Source organism: Pelodiscus sinensis, chromosome 1, assembly GCF_049634645.1.
Source record: "Pelodiscus sinensis isolate JC-2024 chromosome 1, ASM4963464v1, whole genome shotgun sequence".
NCBI lineage: Eukaryota > Metazoa > Chordata > Testudines > Trionychidae > Pelodiscus > Pelodiscus sinensis.
This window is the reverse complement of record NC_134711.1, coordinates 40299754-40317553: the sequence shown is the minus strand read 5'-3', so window position 1 is coordinate 40317553 and position 17800 is coordinate 40299754. Positions and strand designations below refer to the sequence as shown.

The 17800-nt window shown below is 41.7% G+C and overlaps 1 protein-coding gene across 2 annotated transcripts in view; it reads left to right on the top strand.

The window, feature by feature from the left end:
- LOC102459475 (ADP-ribosylation factor-like protein 8B) overlaps positions 1-16322 on the top strand; it is a 40927-nt gene extending 24605 nt beyond the window's left edge. Inside the window, exons 4-7 of one of the 2 annotated variants that reach the window (XM_075928468.1) lie at positions 3924-4017; positions 7421-7488; positions 11018-11088; positions 15968-16322. In XM_075928468.1, the coding sequence (XP_075784583.1) occupies positions 3924-4017; positions 7421-7488; positions 11018-11088; positions 15968-16017 (283 nt within the window). In that variant the 3' untranslated portion in view covers positions 16018-16322. The remainder of the gene's footprint in view (positions 1-3923; positions 4018-7420; positions 7489-11017; positions 11089-15967) is intronic. The other variant, XM_075928478.1, reaches the window with a different exon arrangement.
- The last annotated feature ends 1478 nt before the right edge of the window (positions 16323-17800 follow it).

The window sequence follows — 17800 nt, the reverse complement described above, 5'->3', positions numbered from 1 at the left end:
TCTGCCTCCCCAAATAGAAGAATTAACCACATTTATGGAATACAGTTGTTACAATAGTCAGCATTGTTATGCAACCCTTGAATTTTTCTGTTTATTTCAGTTTGGTTCTGTGAAAATACCATAAAATGCACCATTCCATGCCTGTATAACTGTTTTTTATTTATTTTTTTGTAAAACCAGAAATAATATGTAAAAAAGAAACTAAATAAACTCACTAATATTTGTTTGCATTCACCACCACTTACCCTGTTTACAGTCAATCTCCTAGCAACAGTAACTAAGAATGTTACATCATGTGGTCTTCATTGAATTTCACAAGTAAGAGTTGTGTATCATGTAAAAGGGCTTACAGACATTAATTTGAAATAAGACTGGGATAAAGCAAGCAAAACAATAGCAAAGTAGCAAAATTAAGCACTAAACAGCAACCAGAGCAGTACTCTAAAACATTCCATGAAGGTAGAGGAAAATTGTTTTGCATGGTGTGCAATGTACCAGTCAATTTTATAAGAAAGGCAAGCACTTCAGACATAGGTGAATACAAGCTGAATAGTTTTTTGTTACATTGTGAAGTTTTGGAAGCAGTTGATATTAAACCAGACAGCAGAGCAATAAGGGGAATTGTTGAAAAATTCGCAATACTGATGGATTCCAGCACTGAATTTGTGGATAATGCCATCTACAAGGGGAAAGCTTGGTCTGACATATGAAACCTTTATTTTTAAATGCTGTACATCTTACATCAGGGCTGGGCAAGATGCAGCCCGGGGGCTGGATCCGGCCTGAGTAACACTTTGGTCCAGCCTGCGGGCTACATCTGACCACTTTCTATTTATCGCTGCTACCTGTGCCACCAAATTTCCAGGCAGTGGCTCAGGTAGCAAGATCCTATTTAAATGCCTCATGGCTCATAGTGCAGTGTTACGCTGGAAGGTGCCAGAGTCACGAGCTTTTAAATAGTGGCAGCAATCCCAGCTGGCTGCCAGGCAATGTAATAGCGACAGGGCTGGGAGCCACAAGCCCATTCTGTGTCTTTAATTCAAAGCCTCTGGCCCCAGACAACTTCGGGGGGGGGGGGAGGCCCCAGCCACACCCCTTCTGCTCCAGGCCCTGCCCCTTTTGGGGGATGGAGCTAGCCCATGACTATGTAGCAAAATTTATTAAGTGACTCTCCCTCTGAAAATTATTGCCCTCCCCTATCTTACATGAATGGCACATTTGCTTAACTTTGTGGGGAGTCTGAGGAGGAAGATACTTTTGAAAGTAAATGAATGGTTGCTGCAAAACATGCTTTTACTGCCTGCCTTGCCAGAAAAGCTCAGAACTGTTTATTTGCGTCCCACCAAACCTTGTGATAACCACATGGAAGAACTGGTTCAATGCAGCTCTCCATCACAATGATCATACTGAGGATTAAGTTTAATTTTTTACAGAGGAGAATGGTCATACTAGTAATTCAAATTTCAAGAGATAGTTGTCTTTGCCAGTCTGCAGCATTTATTGAAGGTCTCCAGACTTTAAAAGAGTTTGCACTCTGAATCATGAACATGCTTACAGCTTATTAATAGCTCATAGTTCATGTTCATGAAGTCAAAAATGAAGTGCACGATCCTTTGCTGTGGGCTTTGACTCTTGCCAATGCTCAACAGCAAAAACAGTAGTCTTGGAAAGTTTAAAAAAAGTCATGCATGTACATGTACACTGACAACTTTCTGCTTTCACCAATCTGTGGTCACTTTCTTCAGTGCATGCCATGTATTTGAGCCAAATCAAGCAAAACACCTTGATATTTGAACCTATGCCATTGTTTGAAGACAAAATTGCAGCATTTAGAGAGTATTGGGCTTACTGTTGAGCAGTTCAAGAGTTGAGGAATCAGGATGTTTTCCAATTCTAGATAAGCATGATGGCCAGATTCCCAGCTCTGTCAATTACCCTGAGATGCTTAGCAGTGCCAGTCAACAATATTGATGCCAAATGCTTTTCCAAAATTGCAGTAGTTTGTAAAAGGGACTTTACTAAAAAAGAATCAGTGATTTTTGTTACATAGCTTTTTATTATTTTTGTTTAAAAAACGATTGCACAATATTGATATAGAATTTCAAAATAGTTTACTATGACAAGGAAATGAACTATTGCATTAACGTTGTTGTATGTAACTGTAACATTTTATTGTTAAATTGTTACACAATATTTGTTGCTGTGATTGTACCTTGATTTTTTTACCATAATTCTTCTATCAATTTTGCTTAATTTTACTGTGACAAAAATAATATCCATGCTCCATGGGAGGTGGAGCAATCTCTGTAGGGAGCTTGGACCCCCCGCCCCCCATGGACAGAGGCTGCTTCACAGCAGCCTCCCATGCCATCCCCTCCCCTAATGGAGGCAGCAGCATGGGGTGGGGTAGGTGGCACCGTGGAGTTGGTGCTGCAGGGAACTGGCTTTTAAGCTGGCTTCCCTCAGCACCAGCTTCTTCCTGCCTGCTCTCACTGCTTTTATAGGAGGCAGCAAGGGGTGGTGGGTGGATCTGTGGGAGCTGATATGTGTATGGAACTGGCTTGAAAACCATCTCCCCATGCATATTGGCTCCCTCCTTCCTCCCCTCCCCCTCTGCACTGCTGCCTCTCAACAGTGTGGTGATGGGGACAACAGGCACATCCAGTGTTTGTGGGAAACCAGCTTAAAACCAGCTCCTCATGGGCACTGGCTCCCAATTCCTCCTCATTGCTGCCTCTGATGTAGGGGCAGCAAGGGGATGAGTGCGTGTAGTTGATAGGATTAATTGATAAGCCTAGGTTTATCAATTTATCGTTTATTCATCTATATGCTAGCATTCCTAGTTGCTGTGCTCAGAGTCCTAAGCATCAGATCATGTTATGATTTGGCAAAGATATCTGCCCTCCACACTGATGGCACATTCTACAAGAATACGGACCTCCTTGGCAGCACTCCTGGCCAGGACCCAATCCAGGAGATCTTCAGGGCAGCGACATGGTCCTTAGTCCAAACTTTGACTTCTCATTATGCCGTTATCCAACATGCTAGAGATGATGCAGTGTTCAGCAGAGATGTGCCTCAGTCACTGATACTGTGAACTCCAACACTGTCTCTTAGCTAAGAGTTGGGAGTCATCTACTTAGAATCAACACGAGCAAGAATTCAAAGAAAATTCTCATAACTGTTCTTCGAGATGTATTTCTCAGGTCCATGCCAAGACCCACATACCCTCCTCTCTGTCAAAGTAAATGGGCAAGAAGGAATTATAGAGGTTGAGTGTTGGCAGGGCCTTATATGCAGCACCATTAAGGTGCAACTTCAAAAGGCACCTGAGCTAACTAAACCTTCTAGTGACCATGCATGCAGCACGCATACACGTGCTTGGAATGGACATGAGCAACACATCTTGAAGACCAACAGTTATGAGAGATAGATAACTGTTTTGTTTATCCTATCAATCACCTAACTAGTGCAAGATTATTCCCTATACTTAATTTAACTCCTAGAGATTTTGACTCCTACATCCATATTTGTCTGGTGCAAATGGTTCGTATCCGTTTGACCAATATTGATAGGAGATGGGCAGGAACTACCACATATCAACTGAGAAGGTTATATCGGAAATATTTTAATTATGTTTGGATTTGATGAGTGATTCAGTAAAAAGACGTGGAACATATGTATTATATATTTTGCACAACTAGCATCCTTTACATGCAATCAGTTACATTTTCCAGAAATGTCTGTCTTTCCACAGCCTGTATTTAATTCTTTTTTCCCCCAGTTAAGTAGTAAAAATTGCTGTTTTAAAAATCATCTAATCAGAGGGGAAGGAGTGGGTACATATGACACATTTCAGATATTTTTATAATGTTTTCTATGTGTAATGGACAAAAGTACAAGTGACAATTTTTCTATTTTAGTTATATGGTGGATGCAGCAGATTTAGAAAAAGTAGAAGCTTCAAAAAATGAACTACACAGCTTAATAGACAAGCCACAGTTGCATGGAATTCCAGTAAGTGTTTTTAATTTTTGTATTTATGTAGTTGTTCTGCTATGGTGTCGCTGTTATTCAAACATGAAAAAATGGACTTATTTAATTATTCTCATCTAAATTTAGACTTTATAGCCGGAAGCAGGGATTTTCAAAAGAACCTAAAGGCAATCAACTCCCATTGTACTCCTATTCCCCGAAGTCTTTCAAAATCCCAGGATATGTGTGATGAAGGTTGGATATACCATTTGGACATTTTTTTTTAATTTTTGGCAATAATAAAACATTTTCTAAAACAACTCCATTTCAATAGTATTTTGTATAAAAAAAGAAATAAAGCATTTTGATATTCTGCTTTTATTAGAATTTGTGACAGTTTGTCACAGAGCTCTGGATTTTATCACATATATCCCAACTGCAGTGTGTATTTGTATATCTGCCAGTACAAAGTATATCTGCCTATTTGTATATAGGTCAGTACAAATGTGTAGGTGGACTGAGCCTATCACATTAATTTCACCTGAGGCATTATCATTTGGTAATAATTTTCAGTCACTTGCAGTGTGGACCAGATTTGAACGAGTGACTCAGTACTGTTAGTAGCAATACCTTTCTATCTTTGTAGGGCTATATCTAAACTACATCCCTCTGTCAGCAGAGGGATGTAAATTAGACATATTGAAAGTGCAAATGAAGCAGGGATTTAAATATCCCGCACTTCATTTGCGTAATGGCGGCTGCAGCTTTTTTTAAAAATGTGGCTTTTTGAAAAAAAACCAGCAGTTTAGACGGGTCATTTTCAACAGAAATGCCCCGTTTCGAAAGATCCTGTACTCAAAAAATGAGGAGTACAGGATCTTTCAAAATGGGGCATATCTGTCGAAAATGCCCCGTCTAAACTGCTGGGGTTTTTTCGAAAAGCACCATTTCAAAAAAAGCTGCAGACGCCATTATGCAAATGAAGGAGCAGGATATTTAAATCCCCACTTCATTTGCACTTTCAATATATCTAATTTATATCTCTGCCGACAGAGGGGTGTAGTTTAGCCGTAGCCTAGAGGTTAGTTAGCAGAATTCAAGCATCAAAAAACCTTCTGCTTTTACAGGCGACAAGACCTTGATACCTGCCATGAAGTTAAAATGTAAATGGAAAAAAAAGAATGCAAAAATTAATCTGTCCTCAAGCAGGATCTTGGTTTTGACAGAGAGTAATGTGAGATGGTGAAGCACCATTTAGGAAAAAGTGGAACCAAATGTTTTGTTAAAGATAATCTGCTATTTTAGAATAGGTTATCCTCAGCCTTATCTCATCCTTTACTCTGGGTACTGATAACAACAAATGAGAACATGGGGTCTGTCCACGCTGGGGATGCTGTTTTAGGAAAGAAAATAGATTGTTAAACTCTCATCCAGGATAAAGAGCAGGGCTGTTGCCTAGCACCTAAGCTTTTTCTGTAACAGCTAATTTCAGGTCTGATCCATCATTGACCTAGGAAAATGCTAGCTAACAGTGTGGAAAGGAATAGACAGGTATCTGGTACCCAAATCACTGCAATCAACTGAGTTTTACAGAATGAATTCAGGCACAATTTCTGATCCTATCCTCTCAGACCCCCTCTGTAACTTTCCTGCATGTTATTGGAACAGTCCAATAAGGAAGAGACGGTAGAGCTACAGTCAGGATTTACAAGGACTGGGATAAAAAGTAGAGAGGTCCTGTTTCAGTTTTTTTGTCAGCTATACACATACTGTTGTGTCCCTTTGCTTTTGTCTCCTCCAACCCGTATCTCCCCTCCTCCGTGCTCAGTTGGTATCTGAAATTAGCAGTGCATAACAAATGCCACTCCTTTTGTACCACCTACATTTTCAGGTTGCAATAGTATGTTGGTTTTACTTATTATTTTGTTGAAAGTAGCTAGTATTGAGTGGTTCTTTATTTACTGTAGTTTTTCCTCAGCATAATAGTAAGACAGTTGTATTAACCTAAGAATGGCAAGGAATTAATTTTAATGTGTAATTTAATTTTAATTGGGACTTTGATTTGCAGTTGTGACGTATGTTAAAAGCAGTAATGTGACCATGATTTTACCACTCCTCTATCTCTTATGTTATCTTCCATAAAATACACAGGAAATGTATCCAGTGTTAAGTTATACATAGTGCACTTTGTATTCTTCATGCAGTAACATGAGCACAAGCATCTGCTTATTGTTTTTTTCCCCTTAGTTCTCCTATCCCTTACTTCTCATCTTTTTCTAAATGGAGGATCCTATGAAAGCTTCTGTATGAAGGGGTACTGGAGGAATGTGATACTTGCTGCTTTTTTGTATGCTTAACTTTGAAACACCTTACAATGAGTGTGATTTTCAGAATGCAAGTTCTCAGCTTTTTTGTAAAAAACAAATCCTTCTAATTAGGGATGTTAGATATCATGTATTTTAGTAATTGTGTAGCCGCAACGTTTTTTAGTGGTTTCACAGTTACTAAAATACTCTCTGGGAGCGGGGCTGGCAGCCAGTGTGTTCCTGGCTCCCAGCCCCTGGACCCACTCCTGGGGAGCCCCCTTCCATCCTGCACTGCTGCCTCTGTATCAGAGGCAAGCAGCAAGGAGAGGCAGGAGAAGCCAGTCCATGAGGGGAGCCGGTTTAAAAATCAGCTCCCCATGCAGACCAGCTCTTGCCTGCCACCCTGCACTGCTGCCTCTGTGCAGTGACAGCCCCTTTTTGCCGGGGAGCTGAGCTCCCTGGTGACAGAGGCTGCGCCAACATCCTGCCTGCCCCCCACCCGGTGCTGCTGCCTTTGATACGTTGCTGCCTCTAATATAGAAGCAGCAGAGCGAGGGTAGAGTCAGGTGGATCCGCGAAGCCAGTGCTCACGGGAAGCCTTCTTTTAAGCCACCCTCCCAGCACTGGCTTCCGCCTGTCCTTCCTGCTACCTCTGTGTGAGGCAGCAAGGGGAGGAGGAGGGGAGACAGGCAGCTCTGCAGAGCCAGTATTCTGAGGTAGCAGGTGAATCCCCAGGAGCCGGTGCTTGTGCTTTTAAGATGGCTTCCCCCAAGCTCCAGCTACATCCTGCCCTCCGTGAGCAGCAAGGGGGTGGGAGGAGACTCAGTGGGCGCTGGCATGTGAGGGAGCCAGCCCATGGACACTGATTCAGAGGCAGCGGGGAGGAAGGGGGTTGTGTGTAGTAGCCTAGACTTATTGGTCAATCATTTAAACACCTATTTACTAACATCCCTACTTTTAACGTGTGTGTCAGTCTAGCACCCAAAAATCACTAGTCACTTTTGAGAATGTAGGCCATCATGTCTTAAATGTTTAAGTGTTAAAGCTAATAGAATGAACTTGTGATAGTAAATAGTTCATAAAACTAAACAAATTACATGACATTATTTGCATTAATTTGAATGTGAATTATTTCACAGGTGTTAGTCCTTGGAAATAAAAGAGACCTTCCCGGTGCACTGGATGAAAAACAGCTAATTGAGAAATTGTAAGTGGCTGGCCTATCTAAATAGCTTGGGCATTCTGAAATACAGGCAGTCCCCGGGTTACATGGATCCGACTTACATGGGATCCCTACTTACAAACGGGGTGAGGCAACCCCGCACTAGCTGCTTCCCCCCAGCAGACCAGGGAGACGCGAAGCTAGCACCCCCCCCAGCAGACTAGGGAGACGTGGAGCGGCTTTTCTCAGCAGACACCTCAGCTTGAGAATAAAGGACTGAGGGAAGTGAGGTGTGGGAGAATAAAACTGAGCTCTGGAGAAATGTTTGGCTAGAGTTTCCCCTACAATATGTACCACTTCCGACTTACATACAAATTCAACTTAAGAACAAACCTACAGTCCCTTTCTTGTACGTAACCCGGGGACTGCCTGTAATGTTGTAAAAAGGAAAAATCATTAGAAGTATGCTGCAGTGGCTAGCAGCTACAGATTCTATTTTACGTTATCAGATGACTGAGGAAATCAATATTGAATCTTTCCTTCTACCTTCTCTTAGTTTCAATTGTGTAAAGTTGTTTGAGATATATTTTTACCCATCATGGAAGATGCAACTAATATAAAGAGTAATCCATTTCACGCTGTCCATTTTCCATCACAATGGGAGTTAAATGCTTTACTGGCATTACAATAGAGTAATTTGAAATGACTGTCTCTAAACTTCAGCAACTCAATATTTTTGGCATGCAACCAAAGTGCACTTTTCTAAAAAAAATTATTGAAATTTGCTTAAGCTGAGAAAGAGAAATCTACTGTTGTACAAAGAATTCCATTACAAGGATCTATCAAATTAATGGCTGTGAAAACATGCTATGATCTATTAAATCAGATCTCCCCAGTGAAATTTAGCTATATGAAGGAAGGGGGCAGGGCTGCATGCTCCCAACCAGAGGCTTCTGCCATATACCAGGGTCCATCTGCTAGTCTGTTGGCCTGGGTAGGGATGAGACTTCCTCTTCTCCTGCATGAGTGCTTTCAGGTGGGGATCAGACTAATCTCCAGGCACATCCCCAGCTGAAGAAACTCTTCAGCAAGCTTCCTGCAGCTCGATAAGTTACCCAGAGGTGGAGTGGATTTCCTCCCAAGAGCAGCCCTGTAAGAGAAGAGAAAGTCCTGTCCCTCCCATACTCTCCCAAGAACTAGCAGCTAGGAGCCCCTGACTGGGACACTCCAAACAACACAGGAGAGATCAGACCGACCCTTGGAAACCTACCCTGGCTGCAAGAAATTCTGCAGATGCTGCATTTTTAATTCAGCCGACAGTGGAGAAGTGAGGGTGGGAACCTGCAACCCCCTTTTGGGTTGGGATCCCCCTGATTACAACACTGTGAAATCTCAGATGTAAACATCTGAAACTGACTACTTTTAAGATCCAATGACCATGAAATTGACCAAAATGGACCCTGAATTTGGAAGGACCTTGCCAATACAGCAGTAATTGTGCTTAAATATGTTTCTGTGCATCAAACCATCATTTTCATTAGTGGGATGGAATCCTTTGGAAAAAGAATTCAGAGAGGAAGGATAGTCCAGTGGTTAGGGCACTAAATGGAACCCATGAGATCTCAGTTCAATTTACTGCTCTATCAAAGACTTCCTATGTGGCTTTGGGCAAGTCACTTAACCTCTTAGTTGCACATCTACAAAATGGTAATAATGACAGTACCATACCTCACAAGGGTGTTGTGAGGATAAATACATTACGGGCTGTGAGACACTCAGACACTAAATAGTTAAAGCCATATAAGTTCCTAGAAGAGACTAACAATATTATATAAGATACAGATTATTTTTCTGAGACAGCATCAATATTTATATAGGAATAATAGGTACCTTAGTTTTTAACCTAGTAAACTTTGTATGAGTGTTGTGCACATCCCAAAGATTACTGTTGAGCTCCTCTGAATACTGTTGTTGCAAAATGTAATAAACTCATAATATATTTTGGTTTCTGATACAAAAGCGTGAAATTTGACCTTTAAAAATGAGGCACTGTTTCCTATTTACCACTAAGAAATATTCTCTCAGACATATGAGGGCCATTTTTTCTATTTTTCTTTATTAAACCAGGCTTAATCAGAAAGGCTTTGGAGCCCTTGAAACATTTTAACACTTTAAAAATGCACTTGTAAGTCGAGCTGTTGATTAATCACAGTAAATTCGTGCAGTTAACTCAAAATATTAATCATGATTAATCACTGTTTTAATCACACCGTAAACAATAGAATACCAATTGAAATATTTTATGTATTATCAATTACAACACAGAAAACAAAGTGTACGGTTTTTACTTTTTATTTTTATTACAAATATTTGAACAGTAAAATAATAAGAAATAGTATCTTTCCATTTCCATCACACAAGTGCTGTAGTGAGATCTCTTTATCCTGAAAGTGCAATATAGAAATATAGATTGTTTTATAGCTGCACACCTGTTTTCACTTTCTGGTGTAATTTTAAGCAAGAAGTGGGCTGCATTATTTCCTGCAAATGTAAACATACTCTTTTGTGTGAGTGGACAAGAAATAGGACTGGGTAGACTTAATAAGCTCTTAATTTTTATATTGGTTTAGTTTTTAATTTGACTTTTGAATGTACATATTCTACATTTATAAGTTCAACTTTCAAAATAAAAGAAGTTGCAGTACAGTACTTTATTAGGTGAATTGAAATACTATTTATTTAATTTTTTACAGTGCAAATACTTTAATCAAAAATGTAAAGTGAGCACTGTACACTTTGAGTTGTATTTGAACTCAATATGTTTGAAAATATAGAAAACTTGCAAAAATATTTAAATAGGAGGTTGAATAGTCTCTCAACCTGGACTGTCTGGTCTATACCATGGATGTTGCTGAACCAGAGTATCCCAGTGGAGTGCCAGAGTCAGGAGCCCTGCTGGTGCCAGGAACCCAGCCAGGCTGGCTGCAGCAGGGAGAGCAGGGCCACAAGCCCCAGCAGCGGGGCTGGTGCTGCCAGAGTAGGGCTGGTGAGTCCAGAAACCCTGGTGGCTGAGCAGTGGTCTGCCTCGGTGTGACCAGGAGTCTGAGCAGTAGGATCACGGGCTGGTGGGGCCAGTGCAGATGCTGCCATGGCAGGACTGTTGGAGTTGGGAGCTCCAGCAGTGGGGCTGGGAGCCCTACCGTGCACTGTCGTGGCAGGGCAGCAGAGCTGGTAACAGGTGGGGAGCCAACTGGGAGGCTAGGCCAGGAGCAAAGCTGGGCTGGGGAGCCATTGGCAGGGAGGGCCAGAAATTACTTCCCCTTTTCGGGTCCTGAGGGTGCTGGTCCAGGGAAGTCCAACCTGTAAATTATATTTTATTATTGTTTAATTGCACAGTTAACTTACAGCCCTAGTTCTAAGTATAATGAAAGTTTTAAAGTTGCATATCAGAGGTTAGAGTCTTGGCCCTTGGAATACAAATTTGCAAGCATGTAATTTATTGGATTGTGTGGAAAATGCTTGGCTCAGGTTTTGTAGAGTAATAAAACTACTTAATAGAATTTTCTTTCTGCAGAAACCTTTCAGCTATTCAAGACCGAGAAATCTGCTGCTATTCTATTTCCTGTAAAGAAAAGGATAACATAGGTAAGCATGTTATTTTGACAATGCTTTCTGTATATTACTTGCATTATAACCTAGGTTTTAATGGGGAGTGAGTATCCTACTTCTTTAGGTAGCTTTGAAAATCTGTTTACCTTTATAGTTGGAGAAGTTTTGACCCGAGCTTGGTATAAAATCACATCCTTCTAACCCAATCTAGAAATTTTAGGAAGCAAATGGACTAGTCATCTGGAAAGATTCATTTATTCAGAAAATCATTACCTTAGTTTAACTGAACCCTTGAAGATGCATCTTAAACATATATATATTAGACAACTTTGGTTCTTTAACCCTGTTATTACCAGGATAGACAGATACCAGTATGTTATCTATTAGTTTACTACAGTCGCTCTCCAAGTTACGAGCAAGTTACGGACCAACACTTAGTCTGTAACTTAAAGTGTTCGTAACACTGATGCCATAGAGTTACATGGCGACGGCGCTGTTTGTAAGCGCGGCTCACCGTTCACAACTCGGATCTGCATTTACAACCGCTTTCATCGTAAGTGCGGATGGTCATAAATGGAGGTGATTGTAACTCGGGAAGCAGCTGTAGATGATATGTAATAAACTTGAGATGGATAGGCATTGTCTCTGTGGGCAGTTGTCAAGTAGATGTTACCCCGAGGAACTGTTGCAGACTTTTAGGCTTTAAATTTGCTTTATTGGAATGCCCTTGAGTTTGGATACCACTTCTCCAGACTCATTATTTAAATATTGGATGTTTTTCCATTTGTTAGCAAAATAGTGCCAGACCCTCAGCTGGTGTAAATCAATGGGGACTCCAGGGGAATTATATATATTTAGTAAAACAAAAAAAGCAGTCATGTAGCACTTTAAAGACTAACAAGATAGTTTATTAGGTGATGAGCTTTCGTGGGGCAGACCCACTTCTTCAGATCATATTCTGAAAGTGAATTGGCATGACCATTATATAACAGAGGGATACAATGAAAAAAGTAAACAAATTACAAACTAATGAATCAGCTACATAGAACAATGTATGTTTGTTCTATGTAGCTGATTCGTTAGTTTGTAATTTGTTTACTTTTTTCATTGTATCCCTCTGTTATATAATGGTCATGCCAATTCACTTTCAGAATATGATCTGAAGTAGTGGGTCTGCCCCACGAAAGCTCATCACCTAATAAACTATCTTGTTAGTCTTTAAAGTGCTACATGACTGCTTTTTTTGTTTTACTAAGATCATACTAACACGGCTACCTCTCTGTTATATATATTTATACCAACTAAGGAGTTGCTGGACTCTTCTGCCATATATATAGCTGGAGCAGAGCAGAGCAAGGAGATATAACACTGTGTCCTTGGCAGAGCAATAGAAATGATTACCTTGCAGTAACCCAGTACTCCCCCACCATCCCAATACTCTAGAGCCTGATATATGGTAAGGGAAGCTGTGAGAATTCCCATATTGAGCATATCACATCTGGGAGTGGGTCACTTGTAAAGAATCCAAAAGAGTAAACTACCTGTGAAGATCTTGGCCTTGAAACATACCCCAGTAATGACTGCTCACATCTCAAATTAATGCAGACTGTAGCAGTTTTTGTTTCTCCTCACTTCTGCAACTTTTGCTCTGCACAGGGGAACAAAGAAAACTACTATCACATTAGCACCTTGGAGTTATAGTCAAAGAAAAGCAAAATTACAACTCTTCTCCTTTTGTTGTATGCAATATCTTAGCCATGTTGGTCCCAGAATATTAGAGAAGCAAGGTAAGCGAGGTAATACCTTTTACTGGATCAAATTCTGTTGTCCAATAAACGCTTGTCTCTCTCAGCAGCAGAAGTTGGTCCAAGAAAAGACATTACCACTCTCAACCTACCTCTTTTTTTCTGGAGATCAGCCCTATAAACTGCTAGTCAGCGTGTCATAATTGTGGTGATGATGCTGTTAGATCCCAGAGAATAGATAGATGCAAGAACAGGGGACTAGAAATGTTTGAGCATTCAAATCCTGTGAAGAATGGAAAAGCGATGAGGGCTGAAACCTCACCTGAGAAGCTGGTCAAGTAGAAAAAAATGATAGCCCTGGAAACACTTCCTAGATCACAAGCTCAGCAGAGCCATGCTACTAGAATCTGTCATCTGTCACTTAAGCTACTTCTACACTTCATGCTTATTTTGAAATAAACTATTCTGGAATAATTATTCCAAAATAGCTTATTTTGAAATAGCATGTCTACACTGCAGGGAAGCCTCACAATTAGTCCAAAGCAGGCTTCCCTAATGTAGACATGCTATCTCGATTTAGAGCCCCAGAAGGCACTGGGCAGGAATAACTTCAAATGGCCCTGGTGAGAGGCTATTTTGAAATAGCAGCAGTGGAGCATCCACATACACCTTATTTCGAAATAGCTGTTTCAGAATAGGTGTTATTCCTCGTAGAATAAGGTTTGCAGATTTTGGAATACGTCATTTGTTATTTTGAAATTATTTCAAAATAATGGAATGGCTGTGTAGACGCTCGCATTGTTATTTCAAAATAACGTTAGTTATCTTGAAATAATGATGCGGTATAGATGCACCCTAATATACTATGTGGTCCTGGGCAACTACCATTTTGGTTTAGAATCCAAGTATATGGTTCTGCCTTGATTAACTATAGCCCAGAACTACCTGAAACATCTCCATAAAGATACTTAATTACCTCACCTCTTTGAGGAATGAAATTACTTCCTCACTATACCCCCGATTGACTCTTAAGTTATTCTTTCTAGACACCGTGTCATGCTCTGCATATGTCCTTGTAAACTGCTCCATTTCTATCAGGTCCCTTCCTGTTTCACACACTGCCACCACCTCACCTTGTGACACCTAATTAAACAAACCCTTCTGCACTTGGCTCACTCATTCCTAGTCTGTTTCCTCAGCCTGGTTCTGAAAAAGGTTGCCTAACCTTTTTTTTTTTTTTTTACTTCCAGTGTGGCTTTCAGCTTACTTGCAATACTGGACCTTTTGTTATAGCTCTGTGCAGATACAAATTTCTACCTACAGAAGCAGATGTCCGCAGATGGAAATCGGTATCTCCTGATCCACAGATCTCTGCTCCTAGGAGACACTGCAGCCAAAGGAGAGGACCATGCTGCTACTGCTCCAAGGAGCCAGCACCCTGAACCAGCAGCTCCTCCCAGTCAGGCAGCTGTGCCACTGCCAACCCTGCTATCAGCTGCTTCTTCTGTCTGGGGACTTACAGCCCCGCTGGTGGTGGAGCTGGAGCTGGTACAGCTGCACAGTCAGGAGGAGCTGTGGGCGCATGGCGCTGTCTCCCAGGAGTGGCAGCATCATGTTACTCTCCTTTGGCTGCAGTGTCTCCTGGGAGTAGAGACCTGCAGATCAACAGATACAGATTTCTGTCTGCTTATATCTACATCCACATGTGATCCAATATACATGCACAGTTTATGCATGTGAATTGTATCTGTACAGAACATACTCCTTAACTCTAATCCTGGATCGCAGCCTGTGTTGAAACTTCTGCTTTATTTAATTCCTTTCTGGACTTTGCAGTTCTCGTTTATGGTCATCTTGAATTTTTATTCTTTCGACCTATGTACCACAATGTGGTTTAGGGTATGTCTGTGCTGCAGTTAAAAACCTGTTTCTGGCCTAGGCCTGCTGACTCAGGCTATGGGCTGCTGTATTGGAATGTAGATTTCCAGGCTTGGGTTGTAGCCCAAGCTCTGGGACCCTCCCATCTCACAGGGTCTTAGGAGCCCCGAAGTCTTCACAGCAGTGAAATAGCTCCACAGCCTGAGCTCCGTGAGCTTGAGTCAGCTGGCTAACTGGAGTGTAGACCGGGGTGGGCAATCATTTTCGAGTGGGGGCCACTGCAAGAAATTGGAATGTGGTCGAGGGCCACATTCTTCCAGAATATTAATGGAGGAGATGCGGCGTCTGGGATGGAGATTGGGTGCAGAAGGGAGCTTGGGGTAAGGGATTGGGGTGCAGGAGGGAGATGAGTCTGGGAGGGAGTTGAGGTGAAGGAGGCGGTTGTTACTTAGGGCAGGGGGTTTGGGTGATCTAGGGTAGGAGGGGATTATGATCTGGGGCAGGAGATTGGGGTACCAGATCTGGGAGGGGGTATGGGTATCAGAGGGGGACAGAGGGTTTGAGTATGTTGAGTGGGAGGGGGCAGAGGATTGGGGCAGGAAAGGGCGGGGGTGCCAGAAGCAGGCTGTGGCCAGGAGACTTACATGCCAGCTGCCAAACTAGCCTACCTGCCTGCAGAGCTAAGGCTTGCAGAGCTTAAAATGTTTCCCAGCCAGCCAGCCTGTTTGGCTGGCCATGCGCTTCATTGAATAACTGAGCCAAGGTGAGGGGGAATGCTTCTTCTTGGCTGCCTATTATTCAAACAAGCAGCTCCCATTGGCTGGTTTCTGGCCAGAAACCATCCAATGGAATTGTGTTGGAGGCGGGACGTCTCCTGAAACTTCCTCCATCCCTTCCAATTTCTAAACAGAAACGGAGCCTTGCAGCCACGTTTCTGCATGGCAGGTGGGGCTTGCGGAGCAAGCAGGGGAGCCTGCCTGGGACTCACTGCTGCCTCTGAGGGCCGGTTCCGGTGGCTTGGCAGGCCGGATCCATCCTGCAGGCCGTAATTTGCCCAGACCTGGTGTAGACATACCCTTTTAGAGGACTTCAGTCTCTAAGGTTATCAGTTCACCTTTCACAAATACTAAATACATTTAATGAAAACAAAAGCAACAAAAAAGCCCAATCATGAATCAAACTGCATTTTGAAATAGATATAAAGTTATATGTGAGGGTTCTGGTTTTTTATTTTAACAACCGGCTAGCATTTTCATGTTCCTTCATAGATTATTTTTTATCTGTCTTTGCAGACATAACATTACAATGGCTTATTCAGCACTCCAAATCAAGGCATTGTTGAAGAAAACTTTTGCTGAAGATTACTTTTCATTCCAAATCACACTGTCCTCCATCTGCTATACACTACTGGAAAAAAAGGAATGAAACTAAATACTACCCAGGACTCACTTTCACTAGATTTGTTAACAAATGTAAAATTTCAGTCAATGATGGCCTTTGAAAAACAAACATACATACATCCAGAATGTTTGTCTGTCTGTCCTAAAAGCCTGTTCAGCCTAAAATGGAAAAAAAATTATGCATGTGAATTGTCAACAGTTTAGTAATTTTTTTTAATATGAAGCTGAATAAATTGCACAGTAGAAACTGGTGTGTCTTATTGTAAGGTGTATTAGAGAGATGATGTATAAACATATGCACACAATGTTTATAGTTATGTTTCTATTCATTTTTATTTTCTCAAATATTCAAAACTTTCATTTTTTCCAAAAAGTATATATTAATTAAAAAGTTGTTAATATCCAGATGTAGAAAAGGGCTGTTTAAGACTTTTCAAATTTATGATCTGGTACCCTAGTCTCATCACAAGTATGAATGAGACTCAGGCCAGGTCTACATTGGCTGAGAGTATAAATGTAAGATACTCAGTTCCAACTATGACAGTTGCATAGATTGAATTGACATACCTTACATTGATTTTCAAGGGTGGCCCCACAGCAAAAGGTCAATGAGAGAAATGCTGCCATCGACTTCCCTTACTCCTTGTGACTGCGAGGACTACCATAGTTGACAGGAGTGTCATCAGTGTTCAATTTAGCAGGTCTTTACTAGACTCACTAAATCAAATGCCGGAAGATCAACCGCTGCAGTGTCAATCTCTGCAGCAGAGAAGACAAGCCCTCATACTCATTTGTCTGTTTTATTAAAAAAACAAAACAAAAAACACTTTCCCTATGTTGTGGAAAATGCCAGCCCATACCCTTGTAGCAGACATGGAGTTTGACTACAGCGAAAGTGGTAGTGTCTTACCTAATGGATAGGAAAGGATGCCAGGGCTTCATACAGGGTGATAGATGTATTACATCCCTACAACTATTCCCCATCAGCACCAATAGGTAGAGGAACAGGAGTAAGGTGACCCACAATTCTACTTTCTACATCGGGGTGGGGAACCTTTTTTGAGTCAGGGGCCCACTGACTCTCACATAAAAATCAGCTTGAGACCGCATACAAGTGAGAAGCAAGCAAACAAACAAACTGCAACAAAACCTCCTCACTGATGTGGCCCCTAACTGAGAAGGAGAAAGACTCCCCACATTCTCCTTCCATACCAGAAACTAAAGGACAGCACCGTAGTAGATTTAGTGTCTCCAGCCCCACAATGAGGCAGCAGTGGGGCTGGAGTGCCAGCATGGGCTCCTCAACGCTGGGGTGGTGGTGGAGCTGGATCTCGGGGGCTGGATTCAGTAACGCCAGGGGCCGGTCCCGAGGTTCCTCACCCATTCTGTATCCTGGGATCGACTGGCCATTTCCTCCCTGAAGAATAGCACTTAAAGTGGTTCCAGTGCTGCTCTGTGGCATATAAGTGGAATAGTCTTTCTCTCCCTGGCCCCTACAGAACTCCCTAGCCTGCAGCCTACTTACTTGGTCTCTGTCCTGAGATCAGGTTTTGTTCCATTGCCAACAGGCTAAAGAAGCCGTTAATTATTAATATATTACTACATGTACCTTCTCATTCTTCAATCCCATACATTAGTGTTATCTCCCTGCCCTGCAATGCATTCTAATGGCCCCTGTTCCATATAGACACATATCAATATGAGTCTGTCAATGGAACTTTAAGG